The sequence below is a fragment of the Haliotis asinina genome, chromosome 5 (assembly GCF_037392515.1).
Source record: "Haliotis asinina isolate JCU_RB_2024 chromosome 5, JCU_Hal_asi_v2, whole genome shotgun sequence".
NCBI lineage: Eukaryota > Metazoa > Mollusca > Gastropoda > Lepetellida > Haliotidae > Haliotis > Haliotis asinina.
Genome location: NC_090284.1, coordinates 72,055,551 through 72,083,344, shown reverse-complemented (window position 1 = coordinate 72,083,344; position 27,794 = coordinate 72,055,551). Strand labels below are relative to the sequence as shown.

Below are 27,794 nucleotides of genomic sequence, written 5' to 3'. Positions count from 1 at the left end.
TCTATAGTGTGTCAATGCAGATTCGCGAACAGACGCATCCTGTCCAACTGGTTTCGCGCATCTACACAAAGACTCGTCTTCATCGGTCCTGCATCAAGCTGGGCAGTCGTACAGACGAGTGAGTGTCATACTCATCAGCGTGACGCTCACGGTGAAATGACATGAAACCAGTCACCCTGTCACCAATGTCATTGAACATATATACGTTTTTATTTCCAGCAAATATCATCGAGGTCCTCTTCACGTTCACTGACACATCTGAATAATTTTGCAAAACATTGTTTCACTCCCTTCGATATGGTGTAGCACATTGAAACGGGTAGATGCGGGTAGATGAGAACGCGGCGACCCAGGGTATAAGTGGTGTCTAGTGTGATCTACGTACAGACTGGAACGTTCTGGGTGAGAGCCCGTGCACGCAACATTCCTGTCGTCCTCCACCACCCACCGTGGGCTTACAAGGCTTTATGATAACACACATCTGGCTAAAAACGATACCGTATTATTAAGCAGAACTGATTTCAAAGCACCGAGAAAACTAGACATCTTGTGCCTTAACATAACCCCGTGAACACGTCGTGTCCCAGATAGAGGAAAAGTCAGGCAATAACTTCAAGTAAGTATTTCCTGTGGATCTGTAAGGTGTGGTATTCTGCTTTCTTGTTGGAGGTCATATGTCTCCAAGCATCCTGTGTTAGAGTGAACATCTTATAGAGTATCTTATAGACAAGTGCATGTATTGACGGTGTCGCTGAAGGCGTGTGAACCAGTATACCCTATACTACGAGGGATCTTGTGTTGGAGTGAACATCAGTATCTTATGGACTAGTGCATGTATTGACGGTGTCGCTGAAGGCGTGTGAACCAATATACCCTATACGACGAGGGATCTTGTGTTGGAGTGAACATCAGTATCTTATAGACTAGTGCATGCATGTGAACCAGTATACCCTATACGACGAGGGATCGTGGGTTGATAGAACCCACTATCAACTAGTGACGTGCATATGATAAACCGTTCACCGTATTAGACTACGGGGGTGTCAGATAAATACTGATGTAATTGTCAAATATTTAAATGCGGTGCATTCATTGGAAGTGGGGAGTTACACGTGTATGCATAGAGCAGCAGACAGCTTGGCGTGTGTTATGACCATCCAGGACATACTAGTATCAACAGGGGGCACCTGTGTTCCATAGGCCACTGTACTGGTACCCGTTATCACAGACGTGTCTAGGAATGTATGTAATGGATCCACTACTGGATCAGCTTTAGGCAGAAACGACATCCACAGGCATGTGACCTTGCATTCTAATGGAATTTATAAAACGCTAATTCTAACCATTTCTTAAATGTCTAGTCCTTACATTTGACACCTGAGAATGTACACCTTCCCACCAGATCTGCTACCAGTATGGCAAGCCTGATATAACTACATACATTCATTGTCTCAAGAAATAATGGTTACACTGCATGAATCTACATGTAATATTGTGATAGTTGCTGTGTTGTTTGTAGTCTAAATAATACGTACATGTCAGTCAGGTATACCCTTCATGTTATACCTGTACTCCCAGACGGAGAACAGTTTGAAGTGATTGGTTGCTGTCCTGTAAGATATAGCTACTGGGTGGGAACGCTGAGAGGTCAGTTACTACCGGCTCGCAGTCACGCTAGTCACAGGAGATACCAGCTGTTTATCTATAACAGTCAGGACGTGAATAGTACTGCAGGTGATTTTGTCTGTGATTTGACATGCACCGTAGCCCACAACAGTGTGCGATGGCGACAGATACCTTTGTATGACCATGATGACTTGTTGATTCCAGTCTCGGCGTCACAAGCGATCGCCATGCAATTATATTCTCCGCACTCCGCAATATTACGTCTCTATGGCGACGGTCTGGAATCAGTGATTGATATAGGGAGCAGTGGTCCGTCGGATACATTTATACAAAATCAGCCGTGTCACCTAACACCTGTCCAGTCCATTTGTTTGGTCGATTCCTACGGCCCTCCTGTTTTAGTATGGACCTGTTCTTGTCCAGAGTAGCCAAGGCTGGACGTTGTGTAGAAGTATTAAACATTCCGTTAAACTCTCAGTTTACATAATATAGCATATGTATAGCATCGAATTGTAGATATTCAAACAGTATTCTATTGTATTGTCTTGAGTAGGTTGCTTGCTGTTGAGTGAGACCGCCTTGGTGAGGATGTCGTTCCTGAAGTGGTCTGTGGTGGGACTTCTGGTCACCGTCTTCACCGGTCAGTATCAAAGTCCTCTTTACTGGTTGTTTGTTGTTTAAGGCACCATGGGCTCCACAAGTCTGGGCCAAACTATCATGTGATCAATAGGATGAGTGATCTGCGAAAGACGAATTTGATGTCATGATTTTATCAAGTCAGCGAGTCTGACCGTCAGATTCTGTTAGTTTTCTCTTACGACAAGCATATATTGTTTAATAACTATTCTAACCATGGACCCAAAATTTCGACGCTCCCTTAGCTCCAAGACAGTCGTAAGTTAATGTTAATGTATGACACTTATCTATCTTAGCTCTAAGAGAGCTCCGAAAATCTAGACGCTGATCTTCACGGGGTGTAGCACTACATGAGACATGCGGTACCGAGAGGTGGTCAGTCATATACAACTGACAAACAACTAATCCTGTGTTTGCCGTGACCACACTATTGTATTTACTCTATCAATGGTAATAGTTCTTGGTCCAACAATCGGACAAACGTCACGGAAGGTTGAACTGAGAATGTGCTCTGGTATTGACAAGCACGTATACATACTTTTATTTACAGGGACGGGTGCATGCTGTGATCACAAATAAAATATAAGTGAGTTTGGTAGTAACAACTGTATTTTTCATGTTGACCATTTAGAAGAACGTGTAGCTATGCATATGACATCTTTTCCTATTTATTAAAGGGCTTGCGCGTTTTGGATGAAGAAGCATCGGACAGCCTGTGGTTCGAATCCCAGCACGGAAGATACATTCGAGTAAAACAATTATATGACAAGCGTCTGTTGTCAGATTTTCATTGATATAGCCCGGTATTTTTGTGTCAGATGTTTTGATCATTGAAGTTATCTGAATATAATGCTGGGTGATGGAAGTCAGCTTCTTTGTACCCGAGAAGCCGGGTGTAATAACCACACTTGGTAGTTTGCTCACGGTTGTTTCACTCGTGCAGTCACTGCCCAGAACCCACAAGAGGGTGCGAGAGGGCTTGTGTAGACATTGTCGGTATGCTGGGTATAGGTCTTGAGACTGTAACATATATAGTTACTGTAGTGTTTGCCTTCTCAGCGTCCTGTGATGGTGAGTTTCGACGAGTCTGCTACATGACCAACTGGTCACAGAATCGTGCTGGAGACGCTCGTTTCACTGTTGCCAACATCACTGACGTCTCTCTCTGCACCCACATCATTGTCGCCTTCGCCAAGGTCAACGCCAGTGGTAACACTCTCGCACCATATGAATGGAACGATGACATACCTGACGGTGAGTTTCGTTAAACTTAACACAGCTGAGTAGTGATCGATTGCCGGGTAAGAGCACAATACAATATGGTTTTCGACAGAGCTTTATATGTCGTTCCAACTCGCTTCTATTCTTTATCGGATGGAGGCGTTACGTATCGTTCTTATCAGCTGTAAGAGTCATATGCATATGTTCAGTGAAAGAACAAATGGTAGTGGTTTCATAACATTTGTCAAAAACATCTGCTTTAAGGGACATACGCACAGCTGGTCAAGCTTAGGGATTCGAACCCCAGTCTGAAGGTATTACTGGCTGTGGGAGGGCAGTCACATGGCTCCGCTCCCTTCATGGCGGTATTGAGTAACGGTGAAAGGATCAACGCTTTCTGTGACAACGTTATCAAATACATACGGAGGATCAGCTTCGACGGCGTGGACATAGACTGGGTCTGGCCTGCTCAGGGAGGCAGTGGCCCAGCGGATAAACAACGCTACACAACATTATTACAGGTAACGCAAACGACGCTACACAATGCTTTTACAGGTACCGCAAGCGACGCTACACAGCATTATTACAGGTAACGCAAACGACGGTACAAAAATCCTTTACAGGTAATGTAAACAACGACACACGACACTTTTACATATAATGCATACAAAGGCAAACAACACTAATGCAAGAAAATATCGCTAATCATCAGGTATACAGGTCTCTGATACTTACATGGATATAGAAGTAGATTCTGAAACCGCCAATTCGCCTATAAAATACAATACAATTCGATGTGTACCCAACGAACATTGGTATCCGTGAAGATCCTGGTCAGGATTGACTTTCAATAAACCATGCTTGCCATACGAGGGTACTAACAGGACCGGGTGGTTAGGCTTGCTGACTTGGTTGACGCATGTCATCGTATCCCAAATGCATAGATCGATGTTTATGATCATTGTATTGTCTGTTCCAAATACGTCAGGTAGGTATTTACGGACTGCCGCCATATAGCTTGAATATTGCTTACCGCGGCTTATAACGATATTCATTAGCTCACTCACTGAACATTGGTTTGTCATCTAAATCAGCTGATCGATGTGACAAAGAGTGATGAACATGGTACAGTACGAGAACCAGTCCTTGTAGACAAGTATTTGTTATATACTAGACACATAAAGGAACTGTGCATTGTCAAAATATTATCCCAGTTGATAAGTACGATGACAGTGTCAAAGGTACATATAAACCTTAATGGAGGGATCATGAGACCATAACAAGTCGGGAGGATTTCAATTGAAAAGCCAGTCACAATGACGTCATGGGTCCACAAGCGCGACTGGGGTCAAACGATCATGTCACAAGCTCAATAACGGGTATGTCCACCATCGGCGTTAAGGAAACAAGTGCATCGACGACGCATAGAGCCTGTCAAACGAGCAAGCAAAGCTTGTGGGATGTCACGCCAGATTCTCCCAAGTTCTGTTGTAAGACGTTATCTGGCGGATGAGGAAGACGGCGTAGACGTCGATCCATCTCGTCCCAAACATGCTTTATCGGATAGAGATCCGGTGAATTTGCAGGCCAAAGCAGTAAGTCACCGTTGTGATGTTGCAAGAAATATATAGCAACCCTTGCCGTATGAGGGCGGGCATTGTCCTGTTGGAATGTTAACCCAGGGCTATGACGTTGTAGACAAGAGACATCAGAGGATGACATATCCCCCGGCCCCCACATGTTTGAAAGGACAAATCATCTGACAGTAACGTAACTATATTTTGTTTATACTACATCTGAATTGTTTCCATGGAATCATGAAAAAATATAAATGCCATATATCTGTAATCAGCAAAAGTCACCATTTCAAGATCTATCTCATACATCCGTCAAGATCTGTTGAAACATATGAAATGGTTTTCGAGTTGGGCTCCGGAAACGAAGCCCATCGCTCTATTTCATGGAAACTGAGAAAATAATAAACCCCAAAACCCGTAAATAGCAAAAGGCACCATTTTAGGTTCCGAGGAGGTGGGGTGGGGGGAGTTCTTTGCCTGCTGTTATTTCACCACGGAACCACTACCAAAGCGATTCCTCTCCAAGACACAGGTCTGTGCATAACGTTCTCCCACGCGTCCATCACTATGGGAAATGTTAAACCTAGACTCATCTGTAAAAGCAACAATTCTCCAAAGAAGCAAGGGTCTGCGGTCATGATTTCGGCACCACATTCGTCGAGCTTGTCTATGACGTTGTGTCACGATTGGTCGTATGGCGGGACCTCGTGGTCTGATCCCTTCATGACGTAAACGGTGTCGAACTGTGTTTGGGTGAATACGGCAAAGTCATGGGATGGTCCAAGCAGTCATCACTGCATTCTGCAACCTGTGGCGAAGATGGGTTACCCTTATCCATCTTTCCTGTCTTGGCGTTGTTAAACGTGGACGTCCAGAACGTGGCTGATCCATGACGTTATATGTGCTCTGGTAGCGTCTCACCAGTGCAGAAATGGTGTTCCGGTGGTACTGGAAATGTGCAGCTACTTGTGTTTGGGACATTCCTCCACGGACCATCCCACTGACCATCCCTTGGCATGCTAGGCGTTTCAATAGCCGTTTAAGTTTTTGAACGATCGCAAGGGCAGGGGTTGAGCTTTCCAAAGTGACAGTATTGTGTGGCATTCATTTGCTCTGTTTCTCCTTCCCGTAATGCATGTGCAACAACGTATGGCACGTCTCAAGGACCATACCACTGACGTCACGGAATGTGGCACGTGCATGCATGTTGTATTCATGTAACTAATCTTTGAATTGAAATCCCTGTGTGTCTACACATGTTTGATAAATTTAGATTTTAATTTTTTGTATGCACAGTTTCTTTATGTGCCTAGTATACTATATACACTGATATACGATACTCTCGTAACGAATGCTCATGTCCAGGTGCCAATGTACAGGTATCCCCCTAATTGTAAAACCAATCCTCCCTATTTAACATTGCACGGGACAAAGACGGTCTCACGAATACAAGACCACGAGACATTTCGACATGTAAGAGTGGATAAAGGTTTAGAGGTTGTTTTGTTTCTGTCAGCATCTCCGGACAAAGATCAACACCGAGGCAAGCCGGACTGGCCTTCCCCGCCTCCTCCTTACTGTCGCTGTCGCCGCCTCGAGGGACATCGTCGACGCTGGATACGAGGTTGATAAGGTTGCCCAGTAAGTTTCTTTTCAGCCTTTCAATGTACATAATTATGTGATAAGTAGAATAACAGTACTACCATATTTTCTAACCCCACAAGTCACATGCTGTAGTACGTAGGACTTTGCAAGTGTCTATCGTTATTCAGAGCAGTGGATTTCCTGAGCGTAATGACCTTCGACCTGGATGCGTCTCGCGGGCCACGCCTCCTACACCATGCACCCCTCTCCAGCCGACCCGGGGACTCGGAAGAAGACCGGAAGTACAGCCTTGTATGTAACAAAATCTGATAGCAGCATCGGAAAAGGGATAATGTTAATGTAGTCATTTAACTCCCTTGACTACGGAAACTGACAGTAACCCTTATACAAGTATGAGGTAACTATGAGGATGCGCGTTAGTGTAAAGGTACTGTAGAACTGACTTGTATGTGCGACGTGGTTCCATTCTTAGGTCCGCTCTTTTGATAGAGCTTGGCAAGCACTCGGACAATCTCTTTGTCATCCTTCGTGCTTGATTCTCCGGTGTTTGATGACCAAGTGTCACCAATTAGGTCCAAGAAGGCAACTTCCGGTGTTATCGTGAAACACGTAGATCATTTACGACAGAAATCGTGAACATGGACACGCCTAACATCATATGAATCTAGTAAATGTCGGCGTGAATGTTCAGATACTATATACCTCAGTGTACAACCACGTCGTTTCAGCGCTACAGCATCAACTACTGGGCGAACAAGGGAGCGCCCCGACACAAGCTGGTAGTGGGACTTCCTTTCTATGGCCGGTACCACGTACTGCTCAGTCAACAGCTGACCTCCCTGTACAGCCCGGCAAAGGGAACTACCGGCTTCTACGCTTACTATCAGGTTGACGCGCCGATGAGGGCTTTAGAGACCAACCAATAACTATTTAACTCTATTTCATACCTCGCAACATATCAGATCCGTGTCACAAACAGTACTTTTGAGTCAAATGCCAACTTCCTGTCAGTTGTGATGTGCCAGACACTTGAAATGGTATCCATTTTATAGTGGACGTAGACGGTCGCTGTGGACTGATAACTGTTCGGACTTGAAGAGTTTTCAGACTTTTTAGGTGTAGTCCATATGACTATATTCTGTTGCATTCCATAATCAGTTATTTCCAACGATCATTACCACTAAGGTAATTATTTGCAAATTTATCAATTCATGTCGGCAGATCTGCCAGTTTGTCCAAAGTGCCAATTGGACACGTGTTTGGGATGATGACAGCGACGTCCCGAACATCTACAGCCACGACCAGTGGGTTGGGTACGATGATCTCCAAAGTCTGGAGAAAAAGGTTCGAATTTTAAAGGCGTGATATTTAGTTCAGTAAGAGGGAACCTGAAGTCTGGTAGAAAGAAAACCCATTAAAAAACGTTACAATGACATTCACCCTGTGTATGCAGCATCATTTCACGTTATCGACACAATGCTTGGAAAGCCTCCTACACGTGCATGGGGTGCCAGTATGAATCTTGACTTTTTCAGGCAGGTCGATAAAGCACTGTAGACCATTTTTTCTGATAATTTTCTTGCATTTGTGCATGGTCAGGGTTTTCAGGGTCAAATCACACACTATTGACTGAAAATTGTAAACCTGAAATTTTCATGTCATACTCCAGTCATCTAACAAGGGGGATAACTGAACGAACAGCTTTGCTTTCAATGAAATCCATGTAGTGATGCATTCTCAAAACATCCATTATTATTGTATCAACATTCATTCAATCCCATGTATCTCCCAATTTCGACAATCGCACATTGAAAGTACAGTTCCCTACTTTTGTAAGAGTATATAAAGGAATAAATAGTAGCCTTGGGAGAAGATGTTTATTGATCTCCAAAATACCTGATACATTTACATTCGTGTACTGTATGTGACTTGATGGCCACATTATGTATTTTCTTCCAGGCATTCTACATCCGTGAGCAGCAGCTAGGGGGCGCTATGCTCTGGGAAATTGGACAGGATGATTTTGGCGGGAAGTTCTGTGGTCAGGGCAGATATCCTCTGTTGTCCAAAGTGAGGGATGTTCTAACTGCATCCAAAGGTTGGTGATGGAAGTCTTGTCCAGAAGAGGCATAACATTTCTGTGTAGCTTGTAGAAAGACGAAATGTACGTGCTGTTGACGTTACCACAGATATTGACCTACATGCTTTGTTATTCACTTTATAGTCCCAGTCTTGTCGAAAGAGCATACTATATCCAAGAACAATGTCTTGCTGCAAAGACTGACCACTCTGTTTGAGCGACAATGTATCCCAGCAGCGTCCATCTCTGCCCAAACTTTCAACCAATAGCGTTACAAGATCAGACTTTCAAAGCACATGTAAAGTTGATGTATTTTGACCACATATTGACCCGTATTTCAAGGTAAATATGTACCAATAATCTGTCAGGTGACTGTAAGCCGGGGTCCTTCGGTCTACTGACAGAGTCTGGGTGCACCCCCTGCCCAAGAGGGTCCTACCAGCCCCGGGGACAGAGGACGGAGTGCCTGCCATGTCCGGTGGGGACCAATACTATCACGGAGGGTGCAAGAGACCGGTATTTCTGTGTCGGTAAGGGTACCACCGTCTCGCTCAACATCAAGATGATCCTACAACTTCAATATCGCCTTGTGTGGCGTCACATGTATATGCACGGATTCTTCTTCCTGAAGGAATTTGAAAGAAGTAATTCATATTGTCCAGTTCAAATACAGTTTAAAACCGAATGGCATTGTGCTTTTTGGGGGCGTATTTATAATCGATTCCTGAGGGATGGTAGTTTGGTCTCAGTAAAGAATTACATTTTAGCAGCACATTCGGTTTAAACTAATCTTATCACATCAACGCTGCATTGAAGAATTGTAAAAAGTGTCAGAACATGTATAATAACTAGAATTCGTAGAAAGAATTAGTTGTGTCATTCCTTCTTAGTACACTCACTACTGATATATATCTATATATATATATATATATATATATATATATCTATATCTATATCTATCTATCTATCTCTCTATCTCTCTATCTATCTATCTATCTATCTATCTGTTCCATGTGGTCAAGAATCTTGTTCTGTGGGGTATGAATACAGCTATGGAGACAAGAAATGTGTCAAATGTCGTCTGGGCTTCACGCGGTCCGACCTGTCGTCTGCTTACTGTGTCAAATGTCCTGCTGGCCATACTACCATGTCAACTGGCAGCGTCGCATGTGTACCTCTTCCAGGTATATTTTACTTAAGCTTCGTACATATACTACTGTCAATTTTTGTATCGTCATCTCTTGTAACATGCGAGATCCGTGGCATATTATCGCACCTATAGGCCCGTATGTTGAATCGCCTGTAAGATTACAAGTTTGTACATTACCAGCAACACATCCCAAATGAGATCAGTTATCACTCTTGATAGAGGGACTCATTCCTAACCAGGAATGTTTAGTGCAATGGTTTGATTGCATGCGTGCGTGCGTGTGCGTGTGCGTGTGCGTGTGCGTGTGCGTGTGCGTGTGCGTGTGCGTGTGCGTGTGCGTGTAACGAATCCATAACCACGCGCATTGTAGCCTATATAGTAAACTTTATGTCTGCCTCAATATCCTCTGAAGTGGTTAGGGCTTCGTATATCGGCTGAGAAGCTGAATGAAGGTGTACTGGTCGTTGTAGAGGGGGTTCCTGTCAGGGAGGTTCTGATGACGATGTACCACATGACGCTGAAGTTCAACACGACGACATGTGAGAGTGGAGACGTCATCAAGGCAGCAATTGAGAACGGGATAACAAATGTGATGGCCGACGCTAGCCACTCGTGGCCCAAGGTGTGTCACCAGGGTTGCAGGAATGTGCATACGGTGCGCGTTGAGGGGTGCGGAGAAAGAGAGAGGAGACGGAGACATACAGGGGAGACAACCCAGCTCACAGCCAGGGTTGTAGTGGAGAACATACCGTGAGTAGTAGCACATCATTAATGACGCAATCCACCGATTAAGTGAACGAGCGAGTGAGTGAGTTTACTTTTTAGCTGCTTCTAGCAATATTCCAGCAAGCCGGAGGAGGGGGGGTGGGGGTGGGGGTGGGGGTGGGGGGGATTCACCCATGTGGGGAATCGAACCCGGATCTTTGGTGTGACGAGCGAACGCTTTACTATTGGGTTACCATACCGCCCCTTAAGAGACAGGGACACATTAAATGTAATTCTGTGTGGAATTCATTGGTTTGATCTATACAGCATGTTCTGGTGTTTTATTGACTTTTGTGAAACACAATACTATGACTATCCTTCAGTGTGGGTAGTAATTTGTTTGTATGTACAGTGCACTCTGTCTAATTCAGACCGGCTTGGGACCGAACAGCAGTCCGAGTTACACAGAAATGTATACTTAGTTAGAGATCCATTTTCACTTATCCCCAACAATTTTGTATTGAAGTGTCTTTGGACCATCAATGTTTACTCGCGTGAACACAAGTTCGTACTAGCGGTTATTTAGGCTAGATCATTCTATTCAAGTAAAATACATCTCATCTATCACCTGTCTTCTCATTCTTGAATATGCTAACTTCATAAAGTGACTCTGAAAGATGAACATGTCATTCAACTAGAAAAGACAAAACCCAAAGGACCCTAGGAATATCGTCGTCTTGCTTGTTTTTCGTACAGCGAGGAGTTTACATCAGCGCCCACCGCTACTGGCGTTATCATGACGCGAACGACTGACAGTGTACTCACAGAGATGTTCTTTGACAAACAGATCTTTTCAAAGCTGGTGAGTTACAGTGCTTAAGAAAATAGACATCTGGTATATGTTTCAAGTAATTAAATGTTTCAACAGTATTTCCAGGACAGATGGAACGAATTCAGAGGATCGTGTCAACAAAGGGAGACAACTTTGCACGTCGAGTTGCACGTGTGCGTCACTAAGACATGGTTTTCGTAAAGTAGGGCGTGGCTGACGTTGACTTCTTACCATTAGTGTAATCGATATAGAGAATAAGCTTATGGTATTCCAGAGCAAGAAGACGACACAGAATCTATCGAGTCTATCGACTGTTGCAGGCGGTGTATGGCATCCATTACGTAGGATTGACTGGGAGGCTTGTGGAGAAGCTGTGTAGTCACACAGGGCATGTATTCCAAGATGGCGATTGTGGTGAGCTCAAAACATTGCAAGTTAAGTCATCTGACAAGTATGGAATTCTAGGCGTGACATACCGTCGTGTTTTCGTGTGTTTTTTGAAAGTTTTTTTCTTTGATAACTCAGATTAGGCGACAATGCGACATATTTTTTACCTTGAACATTGTTGCTCAGTCGTATTGTCGCCCTTTAAGTGAATAGTAAAATAACATTTTTGAGTGCGACGTAGCGACAATGCGACAAATGGCCAAAATGTCCCGTTGTCGCGTGTTGGTTAAATTGGCCACTTTCTGCTTGTTTTTGTGATTGTGACAACACGACAACACGTCCCTCCTAGGATTCCATAGACAAGAGTGAATCAGTGGTGTATAAACTGCCAGAAAGGTACTTTAGTACCTTTTCGTTAGTGCTGGGATACGTTGTTGTGCTAAGCAACGTGAACCTGGACGAAAACGTTTCCCAAAGTGAGGAAGAAATTAAACTTGACCCTAAGTTTTGATAGTTTTAATTAATACCGAATGACTTTATGCATAGATTTACAAAGTTTCAGGTTTAATTGCTCTTACCTCATGGTGATAATTATCTGTGCAAAGTTCGAACTTTACTTTTGTTATTGTATAATAGTCCCGTGCCAGGTGGGGAGTTATGCACAGGCAACACCACGGAGGTGTATTGTCTGTCCAGTGGGAACCTACCAAGACAAGATGGCGCAGACGAAATGTCAAGCGTGTGGAGGACCGATGACGACTTCCGGTACAGGATCAAGAACTTCACAACAGTGCCTCTGTGAGTCACACACGTGAACTGAAATATCACCGAATACGTATATGTCTTCAGATGTAAAGACAACATAGCGGTACACTGTTTACACCTTCACAAGCTCGGTCTTACTGGCCTATATATGTCTGGCGGACCTTCTAACCAGTAATAATGAGAGAGTTATTGTGGTTTTGTGCAATATTCTTGCAATATCACAGCGAGAGACACCAGAAATTGGCTTCACAAAATGTTCCTATTTGGGCACTCGGACCCGGGTTTTTGTCGTAACGAGCTCATACTTATTACACCACTGGACTACCCAACCGCCCCTTAACCTACAAAACAATACGATACAATAGTTTTTTACTGAAATAATCCCGCATCGCAACTCGAAACTCTCTATATATGTTCGTAAATCCTTGTTTACAGCTCCATGTGATGTGGATCCGAATTACTGTGAAAACAATGGACAGTGTGTATGGAAGTCGGCGTCACTTAAAGTATTCTGTCAGTGTGCGGAGCCGTATTTCGGCGAGCGTTGTGATATCCATGCGGGTAAACATGAATCACAATGTGATCAGTTTAGGAGGATGGAATATCATTTGAGATTTCATCTGAAACGAAATATACGATTATTTCATCACTGTTAGTAATTGTATGCAAATAAAAAAAATACCTCTCTTGGCAATATGCCAAACGTGTATGATCTTTAAATTATAAACTGTTTTAGAGGCATTTTAGAAGTTGCTTGCTGAAATTTGTTCCATTAAATTGTAGACTAAGCTTTTATGCAAAGTATACGCAATTTTAGTACAGGAACAATATAAGTTATTGATCATGAAAAGCAACGTGTAAACTGGACAATGTAGGATTTTACTATGGAGCGGCACCGTTCAAGAGCAGGGGAAGCATACCTAATGATTGATTGATGCTGTTACAGAACGCCAATCACAGGACGTGCCAACAGTGGTGGGGGGCGTGGTCGGAGGACTGGGGTCTCTCATCGTTATCGGTGTTGTCATGGTGACCTGCTGTGTATGCTATAAGTGAGTATTCAGTCTTTTGTAAGTAGATCTGTTCCTCCTCAAACAAGAATAAACCAGAGGACAATACAAAATCGCAACAAACCTTTTGAACAGGGCGTAATCGTTCAAGGACCAAGTATCCACGTGGGTCTGACAAGTATCTGAGGAACATCAGTAGTGGCGTAGTGGCGTTTATCCGGACATTTTCCTATAGAGATTAAACATGAACTCACTATCTCACCAAGTCAAGCAAAACGAACCGACTCTGTGACCCCGCACCAAGCAATCTGTTTATTGAAGACGAAACTAAAGGAAATTACAACAGGGCCTATTAACTGTGTATTCACACCTCCATTGAAAGGGATATTGCGCGTAATTGCACAAAAGCTGTAAATACGTGTTTATATACACACTGGAACCCTTTTTTTATCACCATAGTGATCGATCGTAGAGGTTTCGTCATTCAGACAAATGTCTGAACTTCACATTTCTTCTACGCAAAGGTATATTGTCCTGAGTTACACCAATCCTATAAATACGCGGAGATGGCAGTGCGTTTACACACAAGCCTATAAATATGTATAACCATGTCAAGTGGAACCGACTGACCCAGTGACCTCTCACCACGCGTCACAGACACAGACAGAACTATCTCGTCGAGTCAAGTGGAACGAACTGACCCAGTGACCTCTCACCACGCGTCACAGACACAGACAGAACTACCTCGACGAGTCAAGTGGTATGAACTGACCCAGTGACCTCAGACATCGCATCTAGAGGGCCATCGACACCAGCGACAAAGTGAGGCACCATATATTGCCTACAAAAGAATCACGCTATCTAAAGGGGAGAAAGATTTTAAGAAAATGTACATTCACGATAAAATTAGGCAATATGGTATTTCTTTTAAATTTCTGCTTATTCTTGTTCCGCCACTCCGTTCAACTGGAAGCTGGCAGGGGTAATGGAGGTGAAGAACGATCTGAATGCCATGAGTGGCGCTTAAAATGTTGAATAAAACATATTTCAAGTGAGTAATTACTGAACATGGGGTAGGAATTGCGAGAGCACAGCCAAGTGAGGAAATTGGAAATTTTAACTATAAATTGTATATTTATATACTTATCCTATCTCACGATTTGCACTTCTCTCTCTTGCTTCGACGCTGAGTGGAACGAATTAGAACTTTCCTGTAGGCCTCTCTTGTCCATATGCCCGTGTTCCCTAGGCTGCTCTCCTTACAGGACGGGTCCCTTAGCCCATGCAGAGCATGCAGCATGTTCCCCTATCTACCCACGTGACTACCTCAGAGAGATCATTCTTCTTGGAGCCCACGTCTAAATCTGTGTAGTGGGGAGGCTGGGTGGGCATACATCGCGTGAGATAGGATAAGTATATAAATATACAATTTATAGTTAAAATTTCCAAATTTTTAAACTTATCCTATCTCACGATTTGCACTTATCCCACGGTTGGACGGCGGGTAACAGATTACCCTATGTCTCAAAGCACTGACAGTACTACTGTATAGGCTAAAGACAACCGTAGGTAGCAATGAACAAGAGAGGTTGCATCCAACTAGCATAGAACCTATACTAGTGGTGGGTTCTCCTGAACCCCTTGGCTTACTAGGCGCCATCGCTCCCAAGGAGTGGGTACTCCTGAGCAATGTGGTGTTCGGCCGCAACCCTCGCAAATGCAAGGAGACGCAACTAGGCGAGTCATGTCACTTCGTTGCGATTTATCAGAGTACCCCCGTAATTAAAGTCTTATGACTAGTAATCGGGCCCGTACCTGCTTCGAGACAGCCCCCCAGACCCCATCACAAAGAGGGGAAAACAACACCACATGGCTTCCACTACTTACCACAGTAAGACCACAAAGGTGTGCTAAGGAACTTAGGAGCTATGAACGCTACGAAATCCGTAAAGGAAATCGGGAAGGACTCCGAGGTGATTGCTCCGAGGAGTAGAGGTCAGCAAGCGAGATTGTTGAACTCTTCTACATCGAAAAAACAGGATCTAGCTACTGTAGATCCGTATAGACACTAATAGCAATCACCCAATAAATTGAGTAAAGAGTTCAATTCCCAGAAGAATTCAGAACAAAACAAAGTTCAAAATTTTATTCAGTATGTACACGAGAAAGAAAGCATAAACGCACTCTTCCTCATCTGCGTTGACGGGCCGATGACAGCTGCTGGGCCAAGACAAGGGGTCCGAACTGGTGAAGACCTTGGACATCAGTGACCGACAAATCCCTCAGATAATGCGAAGAAAACACTGTATCAGAGCGCCAAAAGCAACCCTCCATGATGGACGTCAAGGAACAGTTGCTGTGTAGAGCCATCGTAGACGCTAACGCACGGGTCTCATGAGGATTGGATGCTGCTGGGGGTGGCAGTCCAGCAAAAGCATACGCCCTCAGTATAGTTGCACGCATCCAAAAAGATAAAAAGTTGTTCGTGAAACCTCAGCCTTGGATGTAGATGACAGCGGGATGAATAGCCTCTTACGAAGACGACGGCGATCTAGGGAGGCAGCTAGGAAGATCCGTAGAGCTCTGACAGGGCAGAGAGATGAATCTTCCATATCATCAGGCCCAAGAATCGTTGACAAAGGAGGGATAGTAAAACGTCTATCTGGTTGTCCTGGTAACTGTTTTTTTGCGACAAAGTCCCAACGCAATCCCAGAAATACTCTGCCATGCCGTTTTCGTTCAAACTGCACGCGATTCACATCAAGTGCATGCAACTCTGAAATACGAGCCACAGTAGCCAAAGCTACTAAAAAGAAAGTTTTGAACGTTATCTGTTCAAACTCCTTATCAGGTAATGGTTCATAGTCAGTGGACACTAAATGACGGAGGACAACTGACAAATCCCATGCAGGAGGTCTGAACTTCCTGGACTGGTCAGCAAGCCTGAACGAGCGAAGCAGAGACTGGAGCTCGGGAGTAGTAGACACCTTTGTTCCAGTAGTTGTAGCAAGAACCGAATTAATGGCAGCCAAATAGGTTGACAATGTAGTACCTTTAAGCTTCCTCGTAGTTCGTAAATGCTGTAGAAATTCTGCAACGACTTGAGGTGATGCAGTGATGGGAGACATAATTCCCCTAATACCACAATAATGTTCAAATTTCTTCCATTTATTGTCATACAATGATCGAGTTGAAGTCCTGTGTGCAGAAGTTATAGCTGCAGCTACTCTCTGAGAGTAACCCTTGGCTCTCAGAGATTTCTGTAAATGCGCCATACGTGCAGATTCAGGGTCTGTGGTGACCCGTGGTACACGTCTGAATGAGGATGACGAAGTAAGTCGTTGCGGGCGGGTAGCGGTACTGGATTCGGTTCTGCTAATTGCTTTAGATCGACGAACCAACTTCTTGCTGGCCAACAGGGTGCAACCAAGACCAGACGAATCTTGCTGGTTGTAAGTAACTTCTGAACAACCTTGGGAAGTAGAGCCGGGGGAGGAAACGCGTAGGCATTCAGTCCCTCCCAAGATATTGCTATCGCATCGTGGTCCCACGCCTGAGGATCCGGAATAGGTGATACGAACCTTGGAAGCTGATGGTTGTACCGAGTGGCGAATAGATCTACTTCTGGTTGAGATATGGGGTAGATCATTGACTGAAATATCAGAGGCAGTAACATCCACTCTGTTGGTGACGGCCGTTTGGGACGAGACAAGGCGTCGGCTATGACATTCCTCACTCCGGGAATGTGTCGGGCTCTTGCCACAATGTGAAGAGAATCGATGAGGTGGTAAAACCGAAACGTCCACCGAAGCAGAGCTGCTGACCCTGTCGAGCCTTGATGGTTGATGTACCATACCACTGTTGAATTGTCCGCTTGAATCAGTAGATGGGACGACTGGAGTTCTGCTGCCCAATGTTGAATGGCTAGAATGACCGCACTGAATTCCAACTCGTTGATGTGAAGGGTCTTTTCTGCGGATGACCACTGCCCGGCCACTCGATGATGAAGAAAGTGGGCACCCCAACCCTCGAGGGATGCGTCGACGAACAGGTGAAGAGTCGGTGTGAATGGCGCCATAGAGACTCCGGCGCAAACATTCTGTTCGTTGAGCCACCAACGAAGAACTGGCCGTAGCTGCTCTGGAAGACGAATCATCTCCCTGGGGTTGTCGTTCCGGATGAATGGACACAAAAACATTTGGAGAGGGCGAAGTTGTAGTTGGCCCCTGTAAGTCAGTGCTTGTGCCGACGTTAACAACCCTAGTAACTCTTGCCATTGGCGGAGGGTTCTGGGTGAATTCAATGCTAGGGGTAGAATGCGCTGAATCTTGTCCCATCTGTCCTGAGGTACAAATAACATGCCCTGATGCGTGTCGAATATCGCCCCTATGAATTGTAATCTCCGAGTCGGTATTAATTCCGACTTCTCGTAATTCAGGAGTCACCCTAATTGCGTTAGCAACTTGATGGTGAACTGCCTGTGGAGATGAAGGACAACTGGATCCTGCTGAGCTTGAACACAGTCGTCGATGTAGCTCTCGAAAGTGATTCCCCGACAATGCAGGTAGCTTGTTATCGGTTTGGTTACCCGAGTAAAAAGCCATGGGGCCGTAGATATTCCAAATGGTAGTACCATCCACTGGTAATGACGTCCTTGGAACGTGAACCGAAGATACTTCCGGTGATCTGGACGTATTGATATGTGAAAATAGGCATCTTGCAGGTCGAGGGAAATCAGATAGTCCCCTTTCTTCAAAATGGTGCGTAGCAGGTTGACTGACACCATCCGAAAGTGGGGTGGTGGTGACAGAAACCGGGCATTGAACTGTTTCATGTTGAATATCAAACGAAGTTTGTTTGAATTCTTTTTTGGCACCAGAAATATTGGGGAGTAGAACCCTGGAGTAACAATGAGTGGGTCGAGCTGTTCTACAGCATGCTTGTCCAGAAGTGTCTCTATGGTGGCCTGAAGAAGCAAACTTTGATCCGGAGGATAAGTGCGTTGAAGAGGGGGGATTCCCGACAAGCGGCATCTGATATACGTGAGTGAGAATCGCCGAAACATATGGATCTCTGAGAATCTCCCAGTTGGGTGCAAACTTTCCTAATCTTCCGCCCACCGGTGAGTCGAAGATCGGGACGATTGGGGACGGTAGGACCAAGTCGGGCAGCAATCTCTGTGAGTCACTGCTTAGAGGTGCCACTTCCAGTGTCGGGACCTGTCTTGGTGGGACGACGAGAGGCGCCACCCCGGGAAGGTTTTCTACTCCTGTTCCGTGTTTGGATAAAGGGTCTGTCACGAAAACAGTCTTTCAAATCTGGGTTGGTTGGAGAGAAACGAGGCGTTCTGCGTTGTTTCAATGAACTTTGCAGCTGAGATTTCTGCATTTTCAGTAATTCAACAGAGACCTGAAAATGAGTGTCCTGATGCACCTTGTTTGAAACTTCTCCAATGTTACCACCAAACAGCATATCTGAGGAAAAAGGCTGTCTAAACAATTCAGCCTTGAAGCGTTCATCCCAAGATGAAATGTTGAGGGGGCCTCTCCTGCGCACTGCAAGTACGTACCCGAAAAAATGGGATAATTGGTCTAGAATGACCTGAAACTGGTCTAAGACCAATGCCATGCATCCCCTGATATAAGCATCTTGGTCAGTATATGCGTGATCAACAGCTACAGCAACAGCATCCACTGCCGAAATAGCACAACTGATAAAGGGTAGTGTGCGACGAATAGTCATATCCATATGTGCCAATTCCCTATCTTCCACAAAGAAAGGTGAAGCAGCGCGTTTGCCACATAGTGTAGAAATATCCTCGTCAACTGATGGAGACGAAGCCAACACGGAAAACCCATGGCCGTGAGCAATGGATGGCATAAACTTGGGTGAAGACAAACCATCCTTCACGCGTTTCAATTTCTTAAACGCATCATCTAATGAACTTTTCATTTGCAGAATGCATGGTCGTGGTGGCAAGGTAATGGTCGATAGGTCTCTATTCTTCAGAGCATAAGACACACTAAGGTCATCCGGAGATCTGCTCACCGACAGCTGAAGCTTTTCAACAATCCAGGCAAGTACATGCGAAGGTTCTACTAAATCAAAACTACCCTCTGGGGTAGAAATATCCGAATTATTTGGAGAGCAGGATGAGGGTTGATGAGATACACCAGTGGAAGACCGGTTACCAGTTGATGCAACTGGAACTGAACTTGATGTAGTCGAAGGTTGACATTGATTCCAAGCTACTGTAGTAGCCCGAAGCATTGTATTTAAATCTGGCCCTTGAGAGGAATCCTGATTAGGATTCCATGATTCAGGCAGAATTGTCGCCCCCGTCATATGATCCGAATCAGTTTGACGTGAAGGAGAGCGACGGTCCCTGGAACTATACCGGCGTCTGGATGGGGAGCGAACTGGTGAAATCAAACGAACCATAGCATGTTGACTAGTCGGGGAGACAGAAGGATGGGATGACCTAACTCGATCTGGCGATCTGGATCGATTAGTAGAGCCTGACCTACCATCCCGATGAGATGATCTTGAGCGAGCAGGTGAACCTGAACGCTGAAGTGATCTAGTCCGGGAAACACCCCCAGAACGCTGATGCGAATCACATAAGTGGCGTGAATCGGGATGAGCTGACGAATCAAATTGATGAGGCAAACCAGTTCGTGTACTTGAATCAATTCGATTCCATGACTCACTTTGTCTAGAAGCCGTGGTTCGAGACACTGCCTCACTATGATTAAGTGAAGCCGAACGGTGTACTGAACTGGTTCGGCGATATGAAACATCACGGAAAGGTGGCCCAACCCGTTCACCCAAACCTGTACATGGTGAATTGAAACGGCCATGTGAATTGATTCTATGTGGTGAATTGATTCGACCATGTGAACTGATTCGATGTGGTGAATTGATTCGGCCTGGTGAATTGATTCGATCTGGTGAATTGATTCGGCCTGGTGAATCAGTTTGGCGACGTGAATCCAAACGGGAGGAAGTGCCGATACCACCATTTGAATCAATACGTGTTTTAGTATGATCAATAGAAACAGACTGACGACCAACGCCACTCTGCTGGGGTGAACATGACCGCTCAGTCGATCTACGAGGTGGATTCGCGACAAACCTGTCAGGCGATCTAGACCTACTAGAACTTGAGCGTTCCGACGAAACAGATCGATGAATCGAACATGATCGCCTTGAATGACTTGGAGAAACGGAATTATTTTGTAATGCAGGTGATGCAGATTGGTGAACCGAAGCGACTGTTGTCACGTTTTGAGACGAACCAGAGGCCCTAGAAACCAAGAGAGTAGACCGCAGATCAGGGGAGACAGTAGATACTAAAGGTTTATCCATAACAACTACCCTAGAGCCGACCTGAGACGTTGAGCCAGGTGAAGAATGCGTCCCCAAAAGCTTCCGAACATCTTCCGAAAGGTAAGAATCTGAAGAAGCGTCCAAAAAATCCTCCGCCTCGGAGAGCGGGGATTTCAAACGACGAGGGGTGAGGGTAGGACGATCCAGGCGTGGTTTCTTGGTAGGAGTGGGGCCTTGGTCAGCAGATGCATTCCTAGCTCTATCTGCAATCCTACGAGCACAAACCCGCTTATAAGCCTTGAAATCTTCAATTGATAAACCTGCACACTTCTCACAACGTTTCTCCCAAGAACATTGACCCACACAATCAACACACGATATGTGTGGGTCCAAAGTAGAAAAAATAGTTTTACACTGAGCGCAAAACTTACGCTTCTTGTTCGGAGGATCTGTTTTCCTCATAATACAAAACAACTCAAACTCTATACAAGAACTAAGATACGTCCACTCTGTCGTGCGACAAGAAGAAGAATGATCTCTCTGAGGTAGTCACGTGGGTAGATAGGGGAACATGCTGCATGCTCTGCATGGGCTAAGGGACCCGTCCTGTAAGGAGAGCAGCCTAGGGAACACGGGCATATGGACAAGAGAGGCCTACAGGAAAGTTCTATTTCGTTCCACTCAGCGTCGAAGCAAGAGAGAGAAGTGCAAATCGTGAGATAGGATAAGTTTAAAAATTGGGATTGTACCTTTGATCGTGGCGATATTGTAATTTGTCATGAATAATATTTTTCGATCCGAGGGACGTACGTTGCCAACCTTTGCTCGCTTCGCTCGCATATAAGAATACTTGTCATATTCTCGATGCTGCGCAACCCTATTTGCGCTACAGTTTACCTGTGAGTCTTGCATAGATGTGTTTTGCAGCAGGGGGTGACCCAGCTGGCTCGCCATTTTTTTTTGTCTTGGGAAGCGAACGTAAAATCACAATGTTTCAGAACATTGACACTGCGTACACAGTTTCCAGTGCTTACATGAGATTGTTTTTGCTACGGTCTGGAGTAGAACAAAAACCCTGGGCCACATACTCGTACACAGAAACAGCTCATGTTAACAGGTGCGTCTGGATCATCGGGGGAGGTGTCTCAGTTTGACAAGATCATGGAGCAGTTGGTTAAAAAGCAACGCGAAGGTAGACAGCGTTAAACAGGACTTGTCTAACACATTTCAAATACTGTCAGATTCTGTTGATAATATGAAAAGCAGTGTCCAGGATCTCACAGACAAATGCAATTGTCTCGAGGAGGATCGATGCTTTAAAACACTATGTCTTTTTTACTTGACAAATTGGACTATATGGAAAATCGAAACAGACGTAATAACGTGTTATTTTATGGTGTTTCAAAGGCGAAACCTAACAAACGTTGGCATTACTGCGAAGAGATTGTTCGAGACGTAATGAAATCGAAAATGGATATTGATGATTCGAAAGGTAAATAAAGGTAACGCAATCATTGTGACGTTCCTCGGCTATTGTGATCGAGTTGTAATGTTGGGAAATGCTAGTTCTCTGAAAGACACTGGTATTGTAGTTTCTAAAGACTTCTCTATTACAGTCATAAAGAAATAACCGAAAGCAGTATAAGTTTATCGTGGATGCTGGGAAGGGGAAAGGACGGAGAGGTGTCATTTATTGTTGTGTCTCTGTACGGGGCCCCAAGGCCTTTCTACTGAATGAAACTGATTGTAACAAACAAGAGAGACACCACTTCCACACTAATCGTCAATTCACGTATCTGCCACATAAAATGTTATATTGTGCTAAGTTACCAGTCGACTTATTGACAGTGACTTATTGACAGACTGAGGAGTGACTCTCAGTTTGTGGGAACTGCTGTTAAGTGGTTCAAGTCCTACTTAACTGACAGGTATCAGTCTGTTGTCATATATAGCCAGTATTCACGCAAGATGTGGGGTACCCTGATGACTGGGATCTGTCATCGATAACCATCTGTTCAGCCGCCACCGATACGCTGACGATTCTCAGGTGTACACATTTTCCTTTCAGACCTTGTGCAATCTACTACTGCTCTCAAAGATCTTTGTCAGTGTTGTGATGAGGTGAAGCAATGGATGTTCAACAATAAGTTACAACTCTACTGTGCTTAAACTGAATGTATTCTTTTGGAGAAAGCCAAGCACAGATGCTTGTTGTTTTCAGTTTGATGGGTCGTCTTCCAGTTTCCATGAGAAAGTGAGAGACCTTGGTGTCATCACAGATGCAGAAGATTTGTCACTCGATGATAACATCTCTCATACTGTGCAGGCCTCCTTCACCTCTCCCAGGAATATTGGAAATATCAGGCAATACCTCACTAGAAACTCAGCAGGTGATCTTACACTGTCTCCTGTGGTCACAACAGTGCAGCAGTCTATTGACTGGTTCTACTGATTCTCAGCTACAGCGTTCGCAGCGAGTTCTTTACACCGCTGCGTGGATTGTCACACGTGCAAGAAAGTATGAACATATCAGTTGAACAACGGATTTTCTTCAAGGTCTTATGCTTTGTGTTCCGTTGTCTCTCTGGCTCTGCCCCGGCCCCCCTCTCTAGTATCCTTACTCCATATTTGCCTTCTAGAACTGACAAGAGCTTGGAATCCTGAACAAAACCGTAAAGCAAGTTTATATACGAGGCTGTGTCGGGTGTGGGAATTCGGCGCCATTTTCCAGATCGAGGAAAGCTGAAACGTCATCGCCTAAATGGACGAAGTCATGAACACTCATCTGCTGGAGTGCATCATACACTGCGACCCCATGCTGAGACACCACGTCCTGGGGTGTTCGTGCTGAATCATCTAACCAAACACTTGGCGTAACGTGTGATAGGAGAGGACACGACAACATCAGCAACAGCAGCACGAGACTGCTGTTATAGTTACTGAATATTCTCATGATGCGGGTCAACACTGGTTTGCCATGTAAGTAAACGCCATCACCAAAGGGCTTTTTAACAGCCTAGGGTACGACCACAGCATGGTCCGCCGACTACAAGGAGTACACGACTTTGTGGAGGACATAAACAACAACTACAACCAATACCATCGTTGTCGTCGCAGAAGAAGAGAAGAAGAGTCCTTATTTGGTATCACATCCATACCCAGAGAGAGAGAGAGAGAGAGAGAGAGAGAGAGAGAGAGAGAGAGAGAGAGAGAGAGAGAGAGAGAGAGAGAGAGAGAGAGAGAGAGAGAGAGAGAGAGAGAGAGAGAGAGAGAGAGAGAGCCATTGGTACCATTGGTACTTCTCCCCGGGCTGGCGATATGGAAGACATCGTTTCCTACGGAAAAATGATAGAAATAACTATCGAAGTGGTGTTACGAAGATTAGTTCACCCCTATGGACTACTGTAGGTGTTTGGAGGACACTTTTGTCCAGTTACATACCTATCGTGGCATATGTCTTGAAACCACAGCTTGTCCATGCACTTAGAGATGTGACCATTCAAAATGCCTGATTGTTTGTAGTTTTTTGTATACTCACGGCTGTTCACAGGAGGGAAAGGAGTATGTATAAGCGTGCTACAAACTATCCTGGACCAAACTATCCTGAGCCAAAGGTCTGCTGTGGTGGGGATCTATAGGTTCAGAATAAGTCTTTCCCACTCATACAAAACACCGACACACCGACTAAGAAGATTGTGTTAAACCCAGACGGTGGGTCAAGTGGACTGGAAACGATTCTTTTCAACAGGCATTCTGACCTACTGAGCCCTGAACAATATAAAGACGTGGTATGTATGTTTGGGCTAATGGAATTAAGTGAATGGGTCAGCGTCGTGCACAGTAAAGCGAACTATGTTCGATAGGAGTGGTGTTTGTGGTGTCGTTTCTCTAATCAGGGGTGTCTATGTGTGCTTTGTTTAGTCAGGGATACTCTACAACACTATATAGACTCCCTGTTTAAGTGTCAGCGCGGCATCTTCCACGCACGCGGATCTGGCCGGTAATGTTGTGGATGATGATATCATTTCCACTTGTTGGTCGTAACGTTCTGTGTGCCCAGGCGGTGGTATACACACCACGCTCCAAGGAGATTCAGACATTTGCAGTAAGACCACCTCTTGGGCTTGTATACCCCGGCATTCCAGGTGGTGGTGTACATATCACGGTCCATATATTTATAGGTTTCGTGTGACTTCACGCAATATAACCATTTACGTGGTAATTATCTGAATTCATGATTAGTATGGAGGTGGTGTCTCTTGTGTTTGTTACAAGAGCTGCTAATGGGTACTACTCTGACGCTATTATATAGCGTGTTTCTTTAGTAGGCGTCTCTTTGTCGCTGGAGTCGATGACCTTCGAAATGAGTGGTTTGAGGTCACTGGGTCAGTTCGTTCCACTTGACTTGCCGGGGTAGTTCTGTTTGTGTCTGCGACGCGTGGTGTGAGGTCACTTGGTCAGTCGGTTCCACTTGACTTGGTACATATATTTATAAGTTTGTGTGTAAACGCACTGCCATTCTTTTTAGATTATGAATTAAACTATCACTATTGCTTGCAAACACATTTCACCTGATAGTATATCCCCCTCATATGAATTAAAGATGTATGTGAAAGATGCATTTGAAGAAATAACTAGAAACACTCAAACAATGGCGTGTAGCATTTCAATGGCAGATCGGCGATATGTCACATTTTTCACACACCTCAAATACACCCTAACATTTTGTTTTAGATTATGGAACTACCACTATTACATGCCAACACATTTCACCTGATAGTATATTCACCTCATAAGAATTAAAGGTGTATGTGAAAGATGTATTTGAAGTAATAACTAGAAACATTCAAACAACGGCGTATGGTATTTCAATGGCGAATCAGACCACATCGGCGATATGTCACATTTTTCACACACCTCATATACACCCTAACATTCCTTTTTAGATTATGTAACTATCACTATTACTTACAAACACATTTCACCTGATAGTATATTCCCCTCATATGAATTACAAGTGTATGTGAAAGATGTTTTTGAGGAAGTAACTAGGAATACTCAAACAATAGCGTGCAGCATTTCAATGGCGGATCGGAACAGATCGGCGATATGTCGTATTTGTCACACACCTCAATTACACCCTAACCATTTTTAAGTCATAAAACCGTCACTATTACTTGCGAATACATTTCAACTAAAGGTGTGTTCGCCTTCTAAAAATTAAACGAATGTGTGAATAGAAGCCAGTGAACTATAACTTACCGACTTGAAACTTTACTACAAATCTACTGTCCTAATACGGACACTAATACCAATTACTTGACTTACACTGAAGTGACAAAATAGTTAACCTATCTTCTACATGTAGGATTCCAGTTGTTATAACACTCAGCGAACGTAATCAGCTGTTGAAAATAAACCGGGCTCAATCTTAAATACTACGCTGCCACCATATGGAGTGGAGGTGCGAATACACAGTCGGGTTGTAATTTTCTTTCGTTTCGTCTTATACGTCGTTATACTCTCTTTCATTGTGTTGGGTACGGGGTCGATCACCGGGTCGGTTCGTTCCGCTGGACTTGGTGAGGTAGTGAGTGAGTCCCATGTTAAATCTGAAAATGTCCCTATAAACGCCACCATACCACTACTGATATCATGGAGTATCAGCTAACGATATGTTGGAAGCACAATACTTGTAGAGCCAATGTCGCCTGTTGCCCTGAGAAGTGGCATGATAACATCTACATCTCAGTATTTGAGAGTCAAATCACTTATGGCGACGGTGTTCAGATTCCTCAGTCTACCCTTGTAGTGTGTTATGCTTTACATCTGTCTTTGTTCATGTCAGACGCAGAGCGAAGACCACGGAGTCATCACCACCAAACGACTACAACAACGACGACCTCTTCTACGTCACAGGCGTTATGTCCAGCGACTTCTTGCCCACGCCAGTCGTCATCGCCGGAGACCCATACTACGTTGAGAACCCCATTCTAACACCTGGTCCAGATCGAGGTCGCGGCGGCAGACATGACACTGTCACAACGCCGTCCGTTATTCTATTGGACTCGACGTCCAACCTTACTGATGCGACAGCTCCGGCTACTCCGGAGACGGCTACTGGTGTCCCCCGAACTGCTGTCAAGGATACTGAACCCATCCAGGCTGATGGTTCTTCCCTTCCAACCACTAGTGACGTTGGTGTTGTGTCAGATGCTGTTGTAGATGCCGATACTGAGGAACTGAAAAACTCACAAAGGTCTAAACCTGAGACGCTTATGTTGAGGATGTGATTAGCGCGTGTCGAACATAACCGGGATAAAAAACATAAACACAGCCAAAGACATGATACAAAACCGACGCGTGTTACTCCATTACATAGATGCGTTCAATGAAAACTTTACTATACATTAATTTCGTTTAAAATATATGTAAACATGTAAAACTTAATCATTAAAGTAATATCATTTTCAGATTGTGTTTGGTACCTGAGCATACGTGGTAACGCCACTAGTTCATGCACAGTAGTCGGGGACATACATGGTTTTAGCTTTCAGCAGAGATCATTTAATTTAATTCCAAATGTGAAAATGGCATTGTCATTTCTGAATGTGAAACCTATCGTTAGAAGCACTGGTCGACATAGAAGGGTACACTGACATACAACAGAAACTATATCTATTGCCTTTGGAAAATGATCCCAAGTCCGTCGCAGATGAGTTTATTCAGTGTTATGTGCTGTTGAGATTGACATCCAGTGATCGAGAGAAAATACCAGCGCCTTGAGCATGCACTAGTGCGTGGATATGTGCGCAATATAAAAAGACGGCGGTATGTTCTGTCCATACCCAGTTTAGGTCAGTGAAGTACA

At 44.5% G+C, this 27,794-nt stretch overlaps 1 protein-coding gene across 3 annotated transcripts; it reads left to right on the top strand.

The window, feature by feature from the left end:
• The first annotated feature begins 385 nt into the window (after window positions 1-385).
• LOC137285203 (oviduct-specific glycoprotein-like) lies at window positions 386-27,398 on the top strand. Of its 3 annotated transcripts, none has more exons than XM_067817461.1 (18): window positions 386-616; window positions 2,180-2,266; window positions 3,322-3,516; window positions 3,748-4,004; window positions 6,577-6,701; window positions 6,833-6,956; window positions 7,394-7,552; window positions 7,887-8,009; window positions 8,625-8,763; window positions 9,114-9,275; window positions 9,768-9,929; window positions 10,366-10,645; window positions 11,357-11,462; window positions 11,753-11,846; window positions 12,456-12,617; window positions 13,020-13,145; window positions 13,531-13,636; window positions 26,772-27,398. In XM_067817461.1, exons 2-18 carry the CDS (start codon window positions 2,215-2,217, stop codon window positions 27,214-27,216), a joined length of 2,817 nt encoding a protein of 938 aa, XP_067673562.1. In that variant the 5' UTR covers window positions 386-616; window positions 2,180-2,214; the 3' UTR covers window positions 27,217-27,398. The 3 variants fall into 3 exon arrangements, with proteins under 3 accessions (XP_067673562.1, XP_067673564.1, XP_067673563.1); XM_067817463.1 differs by lacking the exon at window positions 386-616 and adding an exon at window positions 1,573-1,647; XM_067817462.1 differs by lacking the exon at window positions 386-616 and adding an exon at window positions 1,677-1,734.
• The last annotated feature ends 396 nt before the right edge of the window (window positions 27,399-27,794 follow it).

Bases quoted from the DNA above. Each gene is read 5' to 3' on its own strand.
- LOC137285203 (XM_067817461.1), top strand. From the start codon at position 2,215: ATGTCGTTCCTGAAGTGGTCTGTGGTGGGACTTCTGGTCACCGTCTTC. The intron at 3,517-3,747 runs GTGAGTTTCGTT...ATCTGCTTTAAG, and splicing joins GAACGATGACATACCTGACG to GGACATACGCACAGCTGGTC. The intron at 8,764-9,113 runs GTTGGTGATGGA...ATAATCTGTCAG, and splicing joins TGTTCTAACTGCATCCAAAG to GTGACTGTAAGCCGGGGTCC.